The 16602-nt window shown below is 39.1% G+C and overlaps 1 protein-coding gene across 6 annotated transcripts in view; it reads left to right on the forward strand.

Annotated features, from left to right (window-relative positions):
- The window catches only part of TRAF3 (TNF receptor associated factor 3), a 100005-nt gene extending 83653 nt beyond the window's left edge, over window positions 1–16352 (forward strand). For 5 of the 6 annotated variants that reach the window (XM_072116225.1, XM_072116226.1, XM_072116224.1 and 2 more), the window contains 4 exons: window positions 2190–2285; window positions 4506–4646; window positions 7670–7838; window positions 8466–16352. In XM_072116225.1, the coding sequence (XP_071972326.1) occupies window positions 2190–2285; window positions 4506–4646; window positions 7670–7838; window positions 8466–9037 (978 nt within the window). In that variant the 3' untranslated portion in view covers window positions 9038–16352. The remainder of the gene's footprint in view (window positions 1–2189; window positions 2286–4505; window positions 4647–7669; window positions 7839–8465) is intronic. The other variant, XM_072116222.1, reaches the window with a different exon arrangement.
- Window positions 16353–16602: the final 250 nt, after the last annotated feature.

Below are 16602 nucleotides of genomic sequence, written 5' to 3' on the forward strand. Positions count from 1 at the left end.
TACAGCACAGCCCCCAGTAGTATACAGCCTGCCCCCAGTAGTATACAGCACAGCCCCCAGTAGTATACAGCACAGCCCCCAGCAGTATACAGTACAGCCCCCAGCAGTATACAGCACAGCCCCCAGTAGTATACAGCACAGCCCCCAGCAGTATACAGCACAGCCCCCAGTAGTATACAGCACTGCCCCCAGTAGTATACAGCACTGCCCCCAGTAGTATACAGCACAGCCCCCAGTAGTATACAGCACAGCCCCCAGTAGTATACAGTACAGCCCCCAGCAGTATACAGCACAGCCCCCAGTAGTATACAGCACAGCCCCCAGTAGTATACAGCAGCCCCTATACAGATAAAGAAATAAACTTAATACTCACCCTCCATTGTCCCGATGTTCGTCGCGGCTCCCGGCGGCTTCTTCACTCTTCTCTGTCCGGGAGATCGCGCTGGCCGTCGCACACTGTGATGCCGCGCTGTCGCCGCTGATGACGTCATCCGCGGCGACAGCGTCGCATCACAGTGTGCGACGGCCAGCACGATCTCCCGGCCAGTGAAGAGTGAAGAAGCCGCCGGGAGCCGCTACAGGGATCGGGAGCCGCCTGGAGCCGCGAGGAACATCGGGGACACCGGAGGGTGAGTATTAATGTATTTATTTTTATAACTGACTCGTGTATAAGCCGAGGCGAGGTTTTTCAGCACATTTTTTGTGCTGAAAATCTCGGCTTATACACGAGTATATACGGTATATAGAGTATATACGTTGTTGGCTGCTCATCATCCTCATGTAAAAGGATATATTTTCTATAATACTCCTATGTAGAAGGATATAACTACTACAATACTATACTACTATTGTACTACTTTTTATGTGTAAGACTATAAGTACAACTTTACTTCCCCCTATGCAAAAATATATTACTATACACACATATTAATACTGTTAGACTACCCCCCCCCAAGAATATACTGCCTAATAAATACAAAAGAATATTACATCTGTTTTGACACTATAAATAAAATTTTACTTTAATACTGCTAAAAAAGGCTTAATTTATAATCCTAAAGATGTTTTACAAATCTATACCATACCATAAGGCCACAAAGCATTATCGGAAAAAGCCAGCCCAGTCAAGTACATTTGGTAGGTTAGGAGTCGCGGCAAGTTTATTTCCATTGCAGACAACAATGGTATAGGCAAATATTCTGCTGGACAATGGGGTTCCAGAACTCCTTTGTACTGAAAGCCATTGATTTATACAATAAATTGACTCAAGTAGGAGCCAAATCAAATTTATTACCATCCCCCACCTCCTCCAACAAAAGTTGTCCCCCCCAAGCCATATTGTACTTTTACTATTTGTGTTACTGTCTATGTCTGTGATTCTCTTATTCTACATGCCAAAGCTATATACACCACAATTTACTAAAGGATCAATAAAGCTTTATTGTACTGTATTGTATTGTAAAGTGCAAGTTTAAAATTACTATAATGTTACCCTCTTATACATGAATACAGCTATTAACAATACTGCTCCCTATGTATAATATATTTTAATAATTTTTTTTTAAATATATTTTTGTGGCCGTGAGCCACAATCTGGGAGGAGAGGAGAAGAGTGAGCGCTGCCCACGCCTCCTCTCTCCATAGGAAACTGAGTGGCAATGCCGCAAAACAGGGCAAGAATAGGCCTTGTTATGTACTGTATTTTGCGGTGCTGCTGGCCGGCTCAGACACAGTGTGGTGAGACACTTGGGGGGAGATTCATCAGAAGTGTCTGAGAGCATAACTGCTCTAGTTGCCCATGGCGACCAATCAGGGCTCAGTTTTTATTTTCCCACAGCTGTTTATAAAATTAAAGCCGAGCACTGATTGGTTGCCATGGGCAACTAGAACAGTTTTACCTCAGACACTTCTGTTAAATTTCCACCAATGTGCTCACCGCACTGAGTCTGGCCTCCATTGATTATAATGGTGACAGGGATCTGGCTGCGAAGCGTGCGACCAGATCATGGTACAGCAGACGGCAGTGTGCATGTAGCCTAATATGACTACTTTAATGCCGTCTACATACAAGAATATGACCTCTATCCTCTATATACAAAAAACTGATAATTTGAGTACTTTCTTTCCTTTACACCTCAGTGTAAAATGTGTCATTGTGTTTTTCATATATGCTACTTTTTGGCTTTCAGGGAACAAACCAGCAAATTAAAGCACATGAAGCCAGCTCCGCTGTTCAACATGTCAATTTAATGAAAGAATGGAGCAGTTTTTTGGAAACCAAGGTAGTAGTTCTTTTTTCCGTGTTTCCTTTGTGCTCATAGTAAAGGAGAGACAATTCAATACATCTAAAGCAGATGAAAAATGCTAAAAAGTTCATTATTGAAAAAACATAAAGAGAATAAATGCTGCCTAGTCTTTTCTAAGTGAATAAATGAATAGAAAAGTAACTGTGACACTTAGGGTTTTTACAGCTCCTTTGTTGACTTTTTGTTATTATGGGGTTTGCTTCCTTTTACTTAATAGTTGTGAATCACTGGAAATCCCAGGATTTGCCAGTATGACCACAGCCCTGTTCTCTGTTTGTATAAGACAATGATCAATTACAAACCGTCTTTTCTACCACTTTTATATTGTCTTTTTAATGGTTTCATGGTCTTCTTCCGGGAACCGGGTCCTGCCTTTTAGCAGGACTTGGCTGTAACACACTGAGCATGCACATACACCTGTATTACAACGTGCTAGGTGAAGAAAAGCTTGAACAAATGATCAGAGCATTGCTCGTTCAAGCCAACCTGTAAAAAGAAAAGTTTTTTTAACACATAAAATTAATTAATTAAAATGAAAGTCCTTTAAACACCATCATTCCCTATTCCCTACAAAAATGTTTGAAAAAGTGATCAAAAAAAGTTATGTGTGGCAAAATAGTACCACTGAAAAGAACAATTCAACATGTAAAAAATAAGCCCTAAACCAGCTCCATCAACTAAGAAATATTAAAGTTATGTCGCCGAAAAGATAAGATTTTCTCTATATATTAGTTTTTATTCAGTAAAAATGTGTACATTTTTTAAATATATTAATATAATATAAATACAGGCAGTCCCCGGGTTACATACAAGATAGGGTTTGTAGGTTTGTTCTTAAGTTGAATTAGTATGTAAGTCGGAACTGTATATTTTATCATTGTAATACCAGACAGAACTTTTTTGGTCTCTGTGACAACTGGATTTTAAAAATGTTGGGTTGTTATAAGAATCAATATTAACAATAAAGCTTCATTACAGACACCTGTGATAACTGTTATAGCTGTTTATTGTAGCCTAGGACTAAAGTACAATAAATTACCAATATCCAGGGGTCCGTTTGTAACTAGGGGTCGTATGTAAGTCGAGTGTTCTTAAGTAGAGGACCGCCTGTACCTTCATTTAGCAAAGAAAAAATTAAATTTCAAAATTGCACGCAATTTTGTTTTAACCCCTGCAAAACAATTAAAAGAGTTAACAAATTCATAAAAGTTGTTTCACGTACGTTGAGGGGTGTAGTTTCTATAATGGGGTAATTTATGGGGTTTTACTATTATTTAGGCCTCTCAAAGTGACTTGAAACCTGAGCAAGTACCTCAATAGCAGGATTTTGACATTTTTAATGAAAATGTGAAAAATCGCACCTAAAGTTCAAAGCACCATAACATCCTACAAAAATGAGAAGCAGCATAAAAAACCATGTCCACATAAAGCAGACATTCGATAAATGTTAGTTATCAAGCTTTTTTTGCTGTTATGACTATGTGTTGAAAAAAAGTAGAACATTTTAAATCTCGAAAATCGAGAATTTTTCACCAGATTTAGTTTTTTTCATAAATAAATGCAAAACATACCACCCAAATTTTTCAACTTACATGAATTACAAAGTAACACAAGAAAACTATTTCAAAATCTCTTGGATATGTTTAAGCGTTCCAAAGTTATAACCACTTATAGTGACACAGGGCAGACTTTAAAAAATGGGCCGTGTCCGGAAGGTAAGAAGTGGCTTTGGCGGCAAGGGGTTAAAGATAAGCGTTTATCAATTAAATTACAGTGATTGTCTGCCATGCATTTTTCATAATGATGACTTCTCTTCAGTTCACTTTCCACTCTGTACAGGTTCTGCTTCCTTCCCATCCTCACCTGTCAGGCAATAGTACTGTGACAAAAAGCCAGGTTCTCTATTAGTTTATAGGACAGCCTTGAAGGGGGTCTACCACCTCTACCAAATGTTATAACCTGCTGGTAGCAAGTTGTTGTGATTCCCAACAAACTTTCACTAGTTCTGTCCAATATGGCAGATGAATACATTCCCTGTTGAATCCATATGCTGTTAAGGCAGTTGGCGCACCAAGGTCGCGTTCTCAGCATATTATATAAAACATGAATGTTAAGTTTAGTTTAAGAAATGATTATATCTTGTGTATACATTTATATTATGTGTAATGCTGACAATATTTTTCTTTTATTTTGCTCCAGGTGTCAAAATTACAGAACGAAAGCTCTGAAAAGAATAAAAGTATCCAGATATTACACAACCAGATGTGTAACTTTGAAGTAGAGATTGAACGGCATAAAGAACTATTAAGAAACAATGAAGCAAAAATTCATCAGTTACAGGTAAAAGTCAGAAATGGCAAAAGTTTCTGGGTTGATTTCTTATAGTACAGTGTAGTAGCAGTCTATCTTTAAAACTTACACTTTTGAAAAAAAAAATCCTAAAAAAATCTTCATCTGGGCTTTTGTGTGTCTTATTTTCTAAAAAGCATGAAACAACTTTGTTTTTTAGATGCAAAATTCATTTGTACAATAGTGTACAAAAGTTGGGATAACAAATTGAATTTGTTATCCATTTAAAGCTAACCCAGCTAAGTAAAATAAGTAATAGGGCAGGCTGAGATGTGTAGTAGGTGCCAAGCTGAACAATTGACTTCTGTCAGGAATGGTTTGATGATCATCTTATAGGAAATGTACCATCAAACTCAAGTATGATAAAACCAGGAACACTTACTCATAGATCCTTAGATGCAGGCACAATGACTCTGGTAATCTTCTTATATTTGTGATCTGTGGCCTCCTTCCTTCTAAAATCAACTTAGAAAATTATGCTAATGACCAGAAGGGCTCCTGAGGTGTTACTACAGTCACTACATAGTGCAGCTACACAGGCTGTAACACTCCCCTCAGCTCTTTCCCCCTCCCTCTGCTGCCAGGATCTCATGGCAGCAGATGAAGTTTCAGCACACATTGGGAGGGGAAAGTGCTGCTTGCACAGTATAACAGCCTGTAAAGCTATGGTTAAAGGGGTTTTCCCACAAATTCAAGTTAGGCCCTATCCACAGTTTCTGTTTTATCAAGCAACATAATTTCAGGGCCTATGGTCAGGATATTGTCTCATAAATTAGCTCTTTTGGACAGTCACCAGGGGTAGCATATAGGGTGGATAAGTTAACCTTTTCCGTATTAATCACTTTTACATTTGAGTTTACATTTTTAGCTTCCACAACAGTTACTGTAATATTCTCAGGCTGATGAGGTATTAGAGAGAACAAGGAACCGGGACAGCTCAAACCTTTCTCGTTCTGACACAACAGTTTCATATTTATCACAAATGGGCAATTTCTTTGAAAAGATTTGCATTTCTTCATTCAGACCCCAGAACTGGCAAGTGGCTTTTATAAGTGTAAAAAACTTGTGCGGATAATTCCAAGTTTCTGTGTCGACTTTAAGGGGCTCTTCACCTGCAGTCTTCTTTCTCTGAATTTGCTGGCAGTTTTATCATCTTTGTTATCAGCCCTATCACATAGGGAGAGGCCGACTGAAATGTTCTTTTATAATATGTCACAGGAAGTTCAGAAACCTCCCTGCTCTCTGGATGACTACTGTATTTCACATCTCCAGTGGTACATAGGGTTTCTACACATATTATTTCAGCAATTGTTATATACGGAAGACCCATTGCATTATGGTGTGTAGAGATGTGCAGTTCCTAAATACCTTCAAAATCTATTTTTTCGTGACAGATTCTCCCCATTATTTTGTAGGTTTCATTCATTTTATATTTATATATAACCATTTAAATTTAACCATTGTGGGAAGTGGTGACATTGTAGGGGCTCCACGGGCATTGCTAACAGTTGATCTGTAGGCAACATAAAGTGCCCCGTTGACATTTTTTAATTTCTAAACTTTTACACCATCCTAAGATATCACCGTATAACTAGATCTAATTACTCCTAAAACATCCCCACATGGATTCCTTATGTACAGCCACATAAGGCTGTACATAAGGAATCCATGTGGTTGAGGGGTGGGCTGTATCTAATGAATCCATTGGGGGTGAGGGGGTTTTTATATAAAATAACTACTGAAACCTGGAGCCGACCCTGATCCCATGTTCTACTTCAGAGCTGCACTCCCTATTCTGCTGGTGGAGTCACTGTATACATACATCACTTTACCAGTACTGATTCTTAGTTACACCCTGAATTATTTTCCAGATCTGCACTCACTATTCTACTGGTGAAGTCACTATGTACGCGCATTACATTATATTATATTATCCTGTACTGATCCTTACTTTCATTCAGTATTATACTATTTTCCTGATTAAAGGGGTTTTTCAGACAAACTAAAGTTAGGCCCTATCCCGTGGATAGGGTCTAACTTGCTGATCAGTGGGGGTCTCAGTGCTGAGACCCCCGCAGATCACATAAACGAGGGGTCCGTCGGACCCCTTCTCTCTCCGTCAGACTGATGGAGCAGGTGGCCATGCATGACCGTTCTGCTCCATTAATCTCTATGGAGCTGACGATAATTGCGGAGGACCTCTGTGGAAGTCTCGGCACTGACTTTAGTTCATGGGAAAACCCCTTTAAAGCAAATCTACCATTCCAAAATGGTCATTCTGATCTAAACATACTTTTAAACAGGGGTAGGTAAGTAGATTCTGGAGTTGGTCTTGATAAGGCACAAAAATCAGCAGTTTCATCAAAAAAATCCATTTCTACACAAGGCAAATGACCCCATTCGACACTTCTGAGCCCCTGACACAGGGCGCTTGGTGCTTAGTCACGATCATAACAATGCACGCGTCTTGGATGCTTGAAACTTTCCCCCTACCCTCGCGCCCGAGAGCTGGTGACGTCACTGAGCTCTCGGAAGCACTGGTGCATGCGGACTGTATCTTCATCTTCAAAGCCGACGGCGGTGTAATGAAGATACAGTGTGCATGCACCAGTGCTTCGCTTAAAGCGCAACCCTGTTTGGTCCTTTGGGTGTTTATTCTCCATCCTTAATGAATGGCTGCTAACCCTTTCGAGTTAGACTGGGTGCACAACTACTATGAAGATCTCCCGTTGGGGTCCGTCAAACAAATTTCGGCCAAAACAAAAACTTGCATTAAGGATGCTGGAGCTCGTTCCACATTGCGCTGTCATCCCTTATTAAGGATCCACAATTCTATCCCGCTTCCAGCGCAGCATGAAATTTATGTTTTGGTCTGAAATATCTACATTATTTGAGCTCAGATACACTATTGACAAACTTGCTGACTCTTCAATATGAACCAATAAAAGGTTTAAAGTTTCATGTTTTATAATTGTATAATATAACATGGTTACAATATTTTTTTTAATGTACAGAGGGTGATTGAAGGCCAAGCAGAAAAACTGAAGGACTTGGATAAGGAAATTCGCAGCTTGCGGCAGACGGGAGATGACGATGATAGTGTGAAAAGCAGCATTGAGTCATTAAAGGCTCGTTTGGCCCAACTAGAAACCATCAGCAAAACTGCAGTTGCTTGGAACCCTGGTGAGGGCTGTTACCATCTATTAATATGACTTAGAAAGTGATGGGAAAGCCATTACCTATACTTCACTTTAATAGCAATCTTTTGTTAAATATATAGATAGATTAAAATACCTTACTCCACAGATAGCCACAGCTAAAGCAGTTGGTTCTTTTTCTTGAGGGTTTTTTTTAAATTTTATGTTATATATGTTAGTTTATAGGAGGATAATTCATATATAACTGTAAGGCTGCATTCACACGAACGTATGCCTGCCGGCTACAATCGCCGCAATGCGGAGGAGGAGTGGTGACCCCCTCCCTTCTCCATAGCGATGCATGGTGCACGGCGCTGTAACATGGGCAAAGATCTACATGGGGAAAAGATAGGACATGTCCTATCTTTTCCCCATGTACGGAGGCGGCACCCTATCACTCTGTGCGTCCATTGCCGTCTTTGGGGGGGATGTATATATTTTCCCCCGATGGTTGAGTGAATGTAGCCTTAGGCAAATTAAGACATCGGTCAAACGAGTGTATTTAAGGGCTTATGCATAGTCTTATTGGATGTGTTGGTCATTATAGAGGCCATATTGCATTAACATAGTCCCAATGAGTAACAAGTGTGTTTTTTTTTGCCACTTCCCTCAGGTGTATTGGAGACTCAGATTAATAGACACGATCAGATGCTGAGTGTTCACGACATACGTCTGGCTGATATGGACCTCAGGTTCCAAGTACTGGAGACAGCAAGTTACAATGGGGTCCTGATCTGGAAGATCCGTGATTACAAGAGACGAAAGCAGGAAGCTGTTATGGGGAAGACGTTGTCTTTGTACAGTCAGCCCTTTTACACTGGATACTTTGGCTATAAGATGTGCGCAAGAGTTTATCTGAATGGAGACGGCATGGGGAAGAACACACACCTGTCACTGTTCTTTGTGATCATGAGAGGAGAGTACGATGCTCTACTGCCTTGGCCCTTCAAACAAAAAGTCAGCCTTATGCTCATGGACCAGGGGCCATCAAGAAGACATTTAGGAGACGCATTCAAGCCAGACCCAAATAGCAGTAGCTTCAAAAAACCAACTGGGGAAATGAACATCGCTTCTGGTTGCCCCGTATTTGTTGCCCAAACTGTCTTAGAAAATGGGACGTACATTAAAGATGATACTATTTTTATTAAAGTCATAGTGGATACCTCGGACCTGCCAGACCCTTGATAATAGGTAGCCAGGTGTTTTCAGGTAGAAGACAGACCAGCGTTGGGGTGTTTTGTATGTCAGTCTGGATGGAGGGTGGTCCAAAGGTTTAGATGAGGACCTGTTGGTGCTTGAACAGAAGGCTGAAGAAACAAGGACGTAGGGTCCGATGCGCAACACAGCAACTCTCTGCGCATCAAAGTAAAATCTATATGTTGTGCTAATGAGAATGTTGGATATCTTACAAACTTTAAGAGTAGTGTGACCATTGTGAAAGTTGCAGTTGTACTTTTTGATTTTTATTGGGGGGAGGGATTGTGAAAGGTGGAAATGTTGGGTTGAAGGTTTATAAAGGACAATTTTGCTTGGGGGACAAAAGAAAAAGAAATAGGAGGGTTTTTATTCAAATAACTTTTTCCAAACAGTTTCGAAATGAGTATTATGAAAATTAGCTAGAATTTTATATCCCAAGTACTTCCTATTAACCCATTGGGTGCTAGACTTGGCCGGCATCAGCAATAATTCTCTGTTGATACTGGCTTCAAATGGGTTAATGGGGGGGAAGGGGAGTCTTGTAGAAAAAAAATGGGGTCCTAATTAATCGCTTCCAAGTACAGATGCCTTATCATTAATATTATTTTTCATTTCTAACTTAATATGTTGTGGTTACTGGAGATGAATTCAGCATCTCTCTTCTAAGACCATTGACATCCATGTGTGCTATTGTGGTCCCCACAATACATTTGGTTATTATTATTTGTTCCATTATATTTTTTGCTGTTGAATACGCTTGAAGTTCTTAACAAAAATGCCTCCTGTTTTTGTTACCACTTCTAAGCGTTTCAGTCTTGTATTATTTCACTTTTGAAATGTAAAACCAACTACATGTCGTAGGTTATGACAGAAATACCAATTATTCTATTATTACATATCCAAATGCTTCTTCGATGCTGTGCATCTGAAACAGGCGTCAGGCTTTCACCCTAAACTAGGGATTTGTTGAACTTTGGAGTTCTCAATAAATGACTTTGACGGTTTCTCCTGCTCTGCCATATGCATTGAAATTATTGAATAAGAAATTGCAGCAATTTAGCTTTTATGGGATTAGAGTAAGATCCTACTTTCTTGTTCCATTATGATGTTCTGCAGCCATGCTATAACCAGTCTATGGGGTACATGTATCACACTTTTGGCTAGCTTTTTTCTTTACATTTTTGAGACATTTCAAGGTTCTTGTGCTCGCTTGTAATTTTTTTTTTCGCCGAAAACTGTCTCTTTTCAAAGTTCGTTGTCTAGTTTTATCACCTTGATCCAGATGCAAAAGTTGCAACTTTTTTTTAAATATTCACACATTTTTGTGCAAATATACAGCTGCCCCTGACCAAGTGTAGAAAATAGCTGGGGAACTGTTCGCGACCTTTTGCGACTTTTGTTTTAAAAAGTCGGAAATTCACTACAGACCAAATGCCATATGTATCATTAAGGAAAAACCATTAAGATACATCTGACCAGCGGGAAAGCCAAGAAAAGTCTCAAAAACAGACAGAAAAACCCAGACTTATGATACATGTGTCCCTATGACTCTATTTCATCTCCAGAACACCAAGTTCCAGAATAGCTGAAATGCTGGGATTTATAGTTTAGCTTCTGCAGGGCCCTTCTTCAGCGATTTACAACATTTCATAGTTAAAATGTAACTTAAAGCGTAACTGAACTTTAAACTGCATTAAAATTGCTTAAAAGAATAGTGCAGACGATAATAGTAAAATTTGTAATATACTTTATTAAAGAAAAATGTTACTGCGTCCTTCTTATTCCCCTTTCTTATTTGTAGTAGTTTCTGTAAATCATGCTTCAGTCTTCTCCTCCTCTGACAGCAGAGAGATAAAAGAACCTAATAATGTTCCTAAGTTTTACCACTTTATAGACAGTTCCTGGATATTCACAAGGTAAGGAAATGGTTAATCATGTGCCTCTCTTCCTTATCTATATGCTGTTCAGATACACTGCTCACTACAGGAGAAAGAAGGAGCAGAAGAAAGGCACAGAGAAACTGCTTTACTTAATTAATTACAAAGTTTTCTATTATCACCTGCACTATTCATTTTTGCAAAATAAAAAATAGCCTCAAAGATTTAGTTACCCTTTAATTGTTGAACGACTAAAAGGAAACTGCCCATGTCCAGCTTTAGAAACAAAACACACATGTATATCTACTTAGAAGTGGCTCTCCACTTTGCTGCACCCAGCGGAAGTGTGTTTCTTTGCTAAACCAGCAGAGCACAACTTTGCTTCAATTTGCAGCCCCAAACAGTGGTGATATTGAGCAATTTGGAACACTAAACCACTGATCCATAAGGAAGAGTTGGGTGGTTAGGCCTTCCAAATTGCCTTGACAGATCCTCTGCAAAATGCAATTTACGTGCACTTATTGTGACTTTGCTTCTCTGCTCACATCCTAAGGCCCCATGCACATGCCTGTATTGGGGGCTATAACCTGGCTCCACAGATTGCAGCTAGATCACTGCCCCCAGTGAGTTCTATGATACCCGGTCACAGGTCTCACTGCACATTAACAGACCTGGGTGGACGCGGCGTTAGTTATAAAGCATGGTCCTATCTTTGGATTGATTTGCGCAGTGGTCGTTCTGCTACCTATAGAGAATGGAGAGGTAAGGAGCACTTAACTTTCCCCCTTTGGCAATGTACAGCAGTAGATTTGTGGGAGCTCACTTTACCATTACATAGATTGATCACATGACTGACATGAAGATCAAGCTAAGCTGTCTCAATTTCTTGTGTTTAAGGCAAAAGTGGCATCCCAGCTTTGGATGTGAATGGAGTAAAGCACAATATTACCAAAATCAGTAAAGAAGGTATTATTGTAAAGTTATTCAACAGTTATCTGTAACATTTTGAAAGGTACAACCATAAATGTACAACAAAAACCACATATATGTACCCAAAAATCCATATATGTACAACAAAAACCCATTTTATGCATAAAATCTTTTTGAATGAAATAGTGGTTAATGAAAACCAATACAAAAGAAGGTCTGTGAACTAGTGACCAATCAGAACGGATCCAATGGTTCAACATTTACAAATGTTTCTAAATAACAAACTGTCAGCAACCAATCATAGCACAGCTTTTGTTTTTTGTAGTGAGAAATAAAAGCTCTGTTGTCATTGGTTCCTTTAGGCAAATAATGGGCAGTTTTTCTTTAAGACTTTTTTATAAATTTTCTCCATTTTCTACTTCACATTCTGATATCTTTTTTCTTAGATGGAATACGATTATTTAAAATTACAGACCAAAAGCCTGAGGCAGCACTGCGGAGAACATGTCATGGCTAAATGTTTCCTCCTGATATAGCCAAATTTAGTTTATATGGAGACTTTTGTTCTGATTGGTGGCTAGGGGGAGCACAACTTTTGACTTGTTTCATGTTGTATAAATTTGTTGTTATTTTCCCATGACTTAATAAGGGGCATTATTTATGGAAACTCATGCAAAGAAAAAGGCAAGTAAGAAGCGACCTAAGGCAAACAAAACCCACATGGTGCTATATTTTGCCATCATACCTCTCATCTTGTAAAGGAAAGCTTGGCACTTGACCCACAATTGCCTCTTTGTTATAATGTGCCATTAACATAGGGCGTTGTAATAAATGACCTCCTGGCCGCGCACACGCTACCAGTTCACTATGGCACCTGTATTGATGGGCAAAGCCCACAGCTCGTATTTATGAATACGAATGTGTGCATTTCCAAGCCGAAAACAACAGAACCATGACCTTTGTTTTTGGCGTGCCAGTTGCTCGACTAGCTGAATAGGCCGGAATAGGACTTCCTCCATAATTTGTGGAAACCACAGCTGATTGCATGTGCCCATAGAAATACATGGGAACGGCCGGTCCCTAGTTGTGGCCGTTTAAGCAGTCCTATAGTTGTAAGGGGGACCAGAAGTGGTAGTCATGCCTTTGTTTAGCTCAGGAGCCACCAATGTCGCAGGAGAGCGTTCTATCGTTCTATAACAATTCTATAAACAATATGCCTTCTCATTTGTAAAGCGCTACGGAATATGATGGCGCCATATAATTAAAGAGTATTATATGATTCTCAGGGGTTCCTTGGTACTGTACAAGTTTTGCTAAGGGAACTTGAAACTAGTGCGTAAGCCTGACAAGGGCCCTTTTCAGGGGAAGGGTAAACTAAATAGTGTTGGTTTATATGGCTAGTGCCAAGAAGTAGCGCCAAAAAGTAAATGCATTGAAATGAAGAGAGTTGCATATTGCATGAGTAAGGTTGATGAAAGCATATGTGCTGAACTTCATTTCAGGTAGCCCTTTTGTAAAACTATTTTGTGGTGTGATTGGTTGCTATAGGTAACAAAAATATTATCTTAAACCATTTTAATAAATCTACCCAAATCTTCATGCATAAGAACTAATATACAGAAAGATGTAGACTCTTCCCTTGGAAATCCATGAGATTTGTGCTTTTCTTTCTCATAAACCAAAGCAGATTGGATTTAGGACCATTCACCTACAGGGCCGTTTTGTTCATTTTTCCAATATTGATCAATTCTTTATCTACAACCAGAAAGTTAGTCACCACATCCTGCATTAGAATGGCCCATAATAATAATTAATAATAATTCCTTTATTTATATAGTGCACACAGATTATGCAGCGCTGCACAGAGCTTGTCAAATCAGTCCCTGTCCACAATGGGGCTCATAATCTAATCAGCTTACCAGTATGTTTTGGAGTGTGGGAGGAAACTGGAGGACCCGGAGGAAACCCACGCAAAAACATACAATCTCTTTGCAGATGTTGACCCTGGGACCCCAGCGCTGCAAGGCTGTAATGCTAACCACTAAGCCACCCATGGATTGGCTCTCTATGACAGAGGGATCCAGTCATGGTTTATATATCAGTTATATACTGACCGGCCAGTTCCAGACTGCTATAATGTGACTGTACTTTAGCCTTATTACAAAACCTTTTGCAGCCCAACTTTTTGGGTCTTTACTGCCATATGGAACTGGTATAGAATGTAGTATAATTGTCACCCCTATCTTTCCTTGTTAGTCCCAATCCTGGACTTTGTATCTTTTTTGGTAGTCACTGTACTACTTCTTGGTAAATAGACTTTTACCTTCCACTATCTCCAACACCAAAAAATAAAAATTGAGCTACATTCACATTTAGTTTTTTGGACATGATCATCATGTATGCCAGGACATGTGCCAACATACATGATGAATGTCACCATAGACCTCTCCTGTCAGACAGAGTGCAAAAGAGTTTCCTCCATCAGCTCAGTTACAAGATGTCCACGAAGCCTAAAAATTGCAAGCTTTTTGGGCCAATGCCTCGTGGTCTCACAAAACTGGGACTGTCAGTATTAGAATGTAATATAATGCACATTACTCGCAGACGCCACTTGCTTTTACACTTGTGCATTAAAATAATGTTTACAGTATTAACAATTGTCTAAAAACCGAATTGTGACATAGGAGCAAATGCCACCCCAGGACTTGACCAGGATGTGTAGCATCTAGAACAAAAAGAGCTGATTTTATTTTTTTATGGACCAGTACGGGATAAGTATATATTTACTACGTTATTCTCTATTATTTTCTACCAGATGAGATTCTACAATGACTAAAGTATTAAAACTGTGTTTTGTCACAGTACATATATATTTTTTATTTTTGTTTTTTTAAATATAATGTGTTGGAGTCTTACAGCAAGGTGACATGTCTAAAATGCAAAGGGCCTCATGTGCTTAACCAAGGGAGCTGGAGCAAGGAGACTTGTCCACATAGCTGCCAATCAGTATTCAGCATACATTTTCTGAACTGCCTTGGAAAAATAAAATATGGAGTTTTTTTGGCTGCCATTATTAGCTGTCATTATGTAGTCTCTTGCTCCCACACAGGACTCTCTGTGCAAACCTAATCAATATTTTTGGGCAATAAATCTTCAAAATCTTTTCTGCATACCAGCAAATAAAAAATTCCATATTCATTCTCGCTGGCAACTATTCGCCAGATGCTAAAATAGCCATCAAAATTATCAAACATTATTGTTCATGAGGATTTTTTCTAACCTATGGGAATTAGTTTACTTTTGGGCTTGTACTATCCTCGTGATGACTTTACTCTCATCTGAGAAGTAGAACAATTTACATGGAAGTTAAACAAGGGTTACAGAAATTGAGCAGAGTATGAATAAAACATAGGAAACACTGGGAAGATCTCAGGTAAATCACCTATGTCGGTCCAGATTTATCACTCTTATGTTTAACCCTTCACATTCACTAGTCAGAAACTAGATTATGGCTTGTACAACCCCAAGGTATTTGTATTTTCAGTTTCCTGGTAGTTAGGACATCCGTCGTTGGATGTTAGGGAATTCTGAAATTGCAGTCACATAAGATCCCTGCCCAAAATCAGGGGAATGGTGATCCCTAATCTTTTAGAGGGCCCAGGGAGGGTTGCTACCTTTGCTATTTAAAATAGTGGCCACAACAAAGGGCAGAACTCTGGTCATATAAGGGAGTGTCTTAGGGGCCCCATAGCTCAGCAGTCGCTCATGTATAAAACTTAAAAAGTAAAAAAAAAATGCCAGCCTGGTGGCAACCCTAAGCCTAGGAGGTTTAAGTTATGCACTTATTCATCACATGACAAAGAAAAGCTGCTAAAATATTTTATTTTTCTAATTATTATTCTATGTATTATATATTGTATTGTAGGCCTGTTGCCTTAACCTAGTGAAAGGCGCTCACTTACCTTGACAGCTTTCACTGGGCTAAAGTGACAGGAGAACTTCACCTTTAATATCTGCACACATCTCTGTGAATTGCAACTAAAGACGCACTAAGGCAAGAGACACAGGGACAAAGGAGCGTATAGTTTTCAGCTGCAGGATTGAATATTGTCTTTCTATAGAGACGTTACTTCCGTATGACATAGAGATCATTGGTGCTTATTTTAAGGTAAAAGCCAAAAAAAGAAAAAACTCAAGAGTCAGCAAAAACTTGTTTTACAAAAAATACCAAAAGTAGTGAATTTTAAAAAGGAGATCCCATGTCTGTGTGACAGGATGAAGAATGTATCACTTACATGTACTGTCTATTTGTTCACTTGTGTGTTAGCCCTTAAACTGGGGGAATTGATTAAAAAAATAATAATAATCGTACAATAAACAGACCTGTGTCTCGATTCAGATAAATTTGGTTTACGGTCTTTGATATAATATATATATATATATATGTGTGTGTATCCTAAAATAATAAAAATGTATGATATTATCATTGTGGATTATTTCCGGATTTCTTCCAATGTTATGCTTTTTTTTTCCTACACAAGAAGTTCCCAGTTTTGGATGATCTCTATTTTCTTGACAGGTGTTTGGACCCATTATAAAATAAAATGCTTGTTTTAGTTGATTCAGTTTGAATCTTGGAAAGAGGTTCACAGTTTCAAATTGGGATCTTATATGCTTTTACAGATAAAGTTGTCAGCAAAGTGTCCGTTAGTGGAGTGCTGTGACGAACATGGAAAACCCCCGGTG

Source organism: Engystomops pustulosus, chromosome 7 (assembly GCF_040894005.1).
Source record: "Engystomops pustulosus chromosome 7, aEngPut4.maternal, whole genome shotgun sequence".
Lineage (NCBI taxonomy): Eukaryota > Metazoa > Chordata > Amphibia > Anura > Leptodactylidae > Engystomops > Engystomops pustulosus.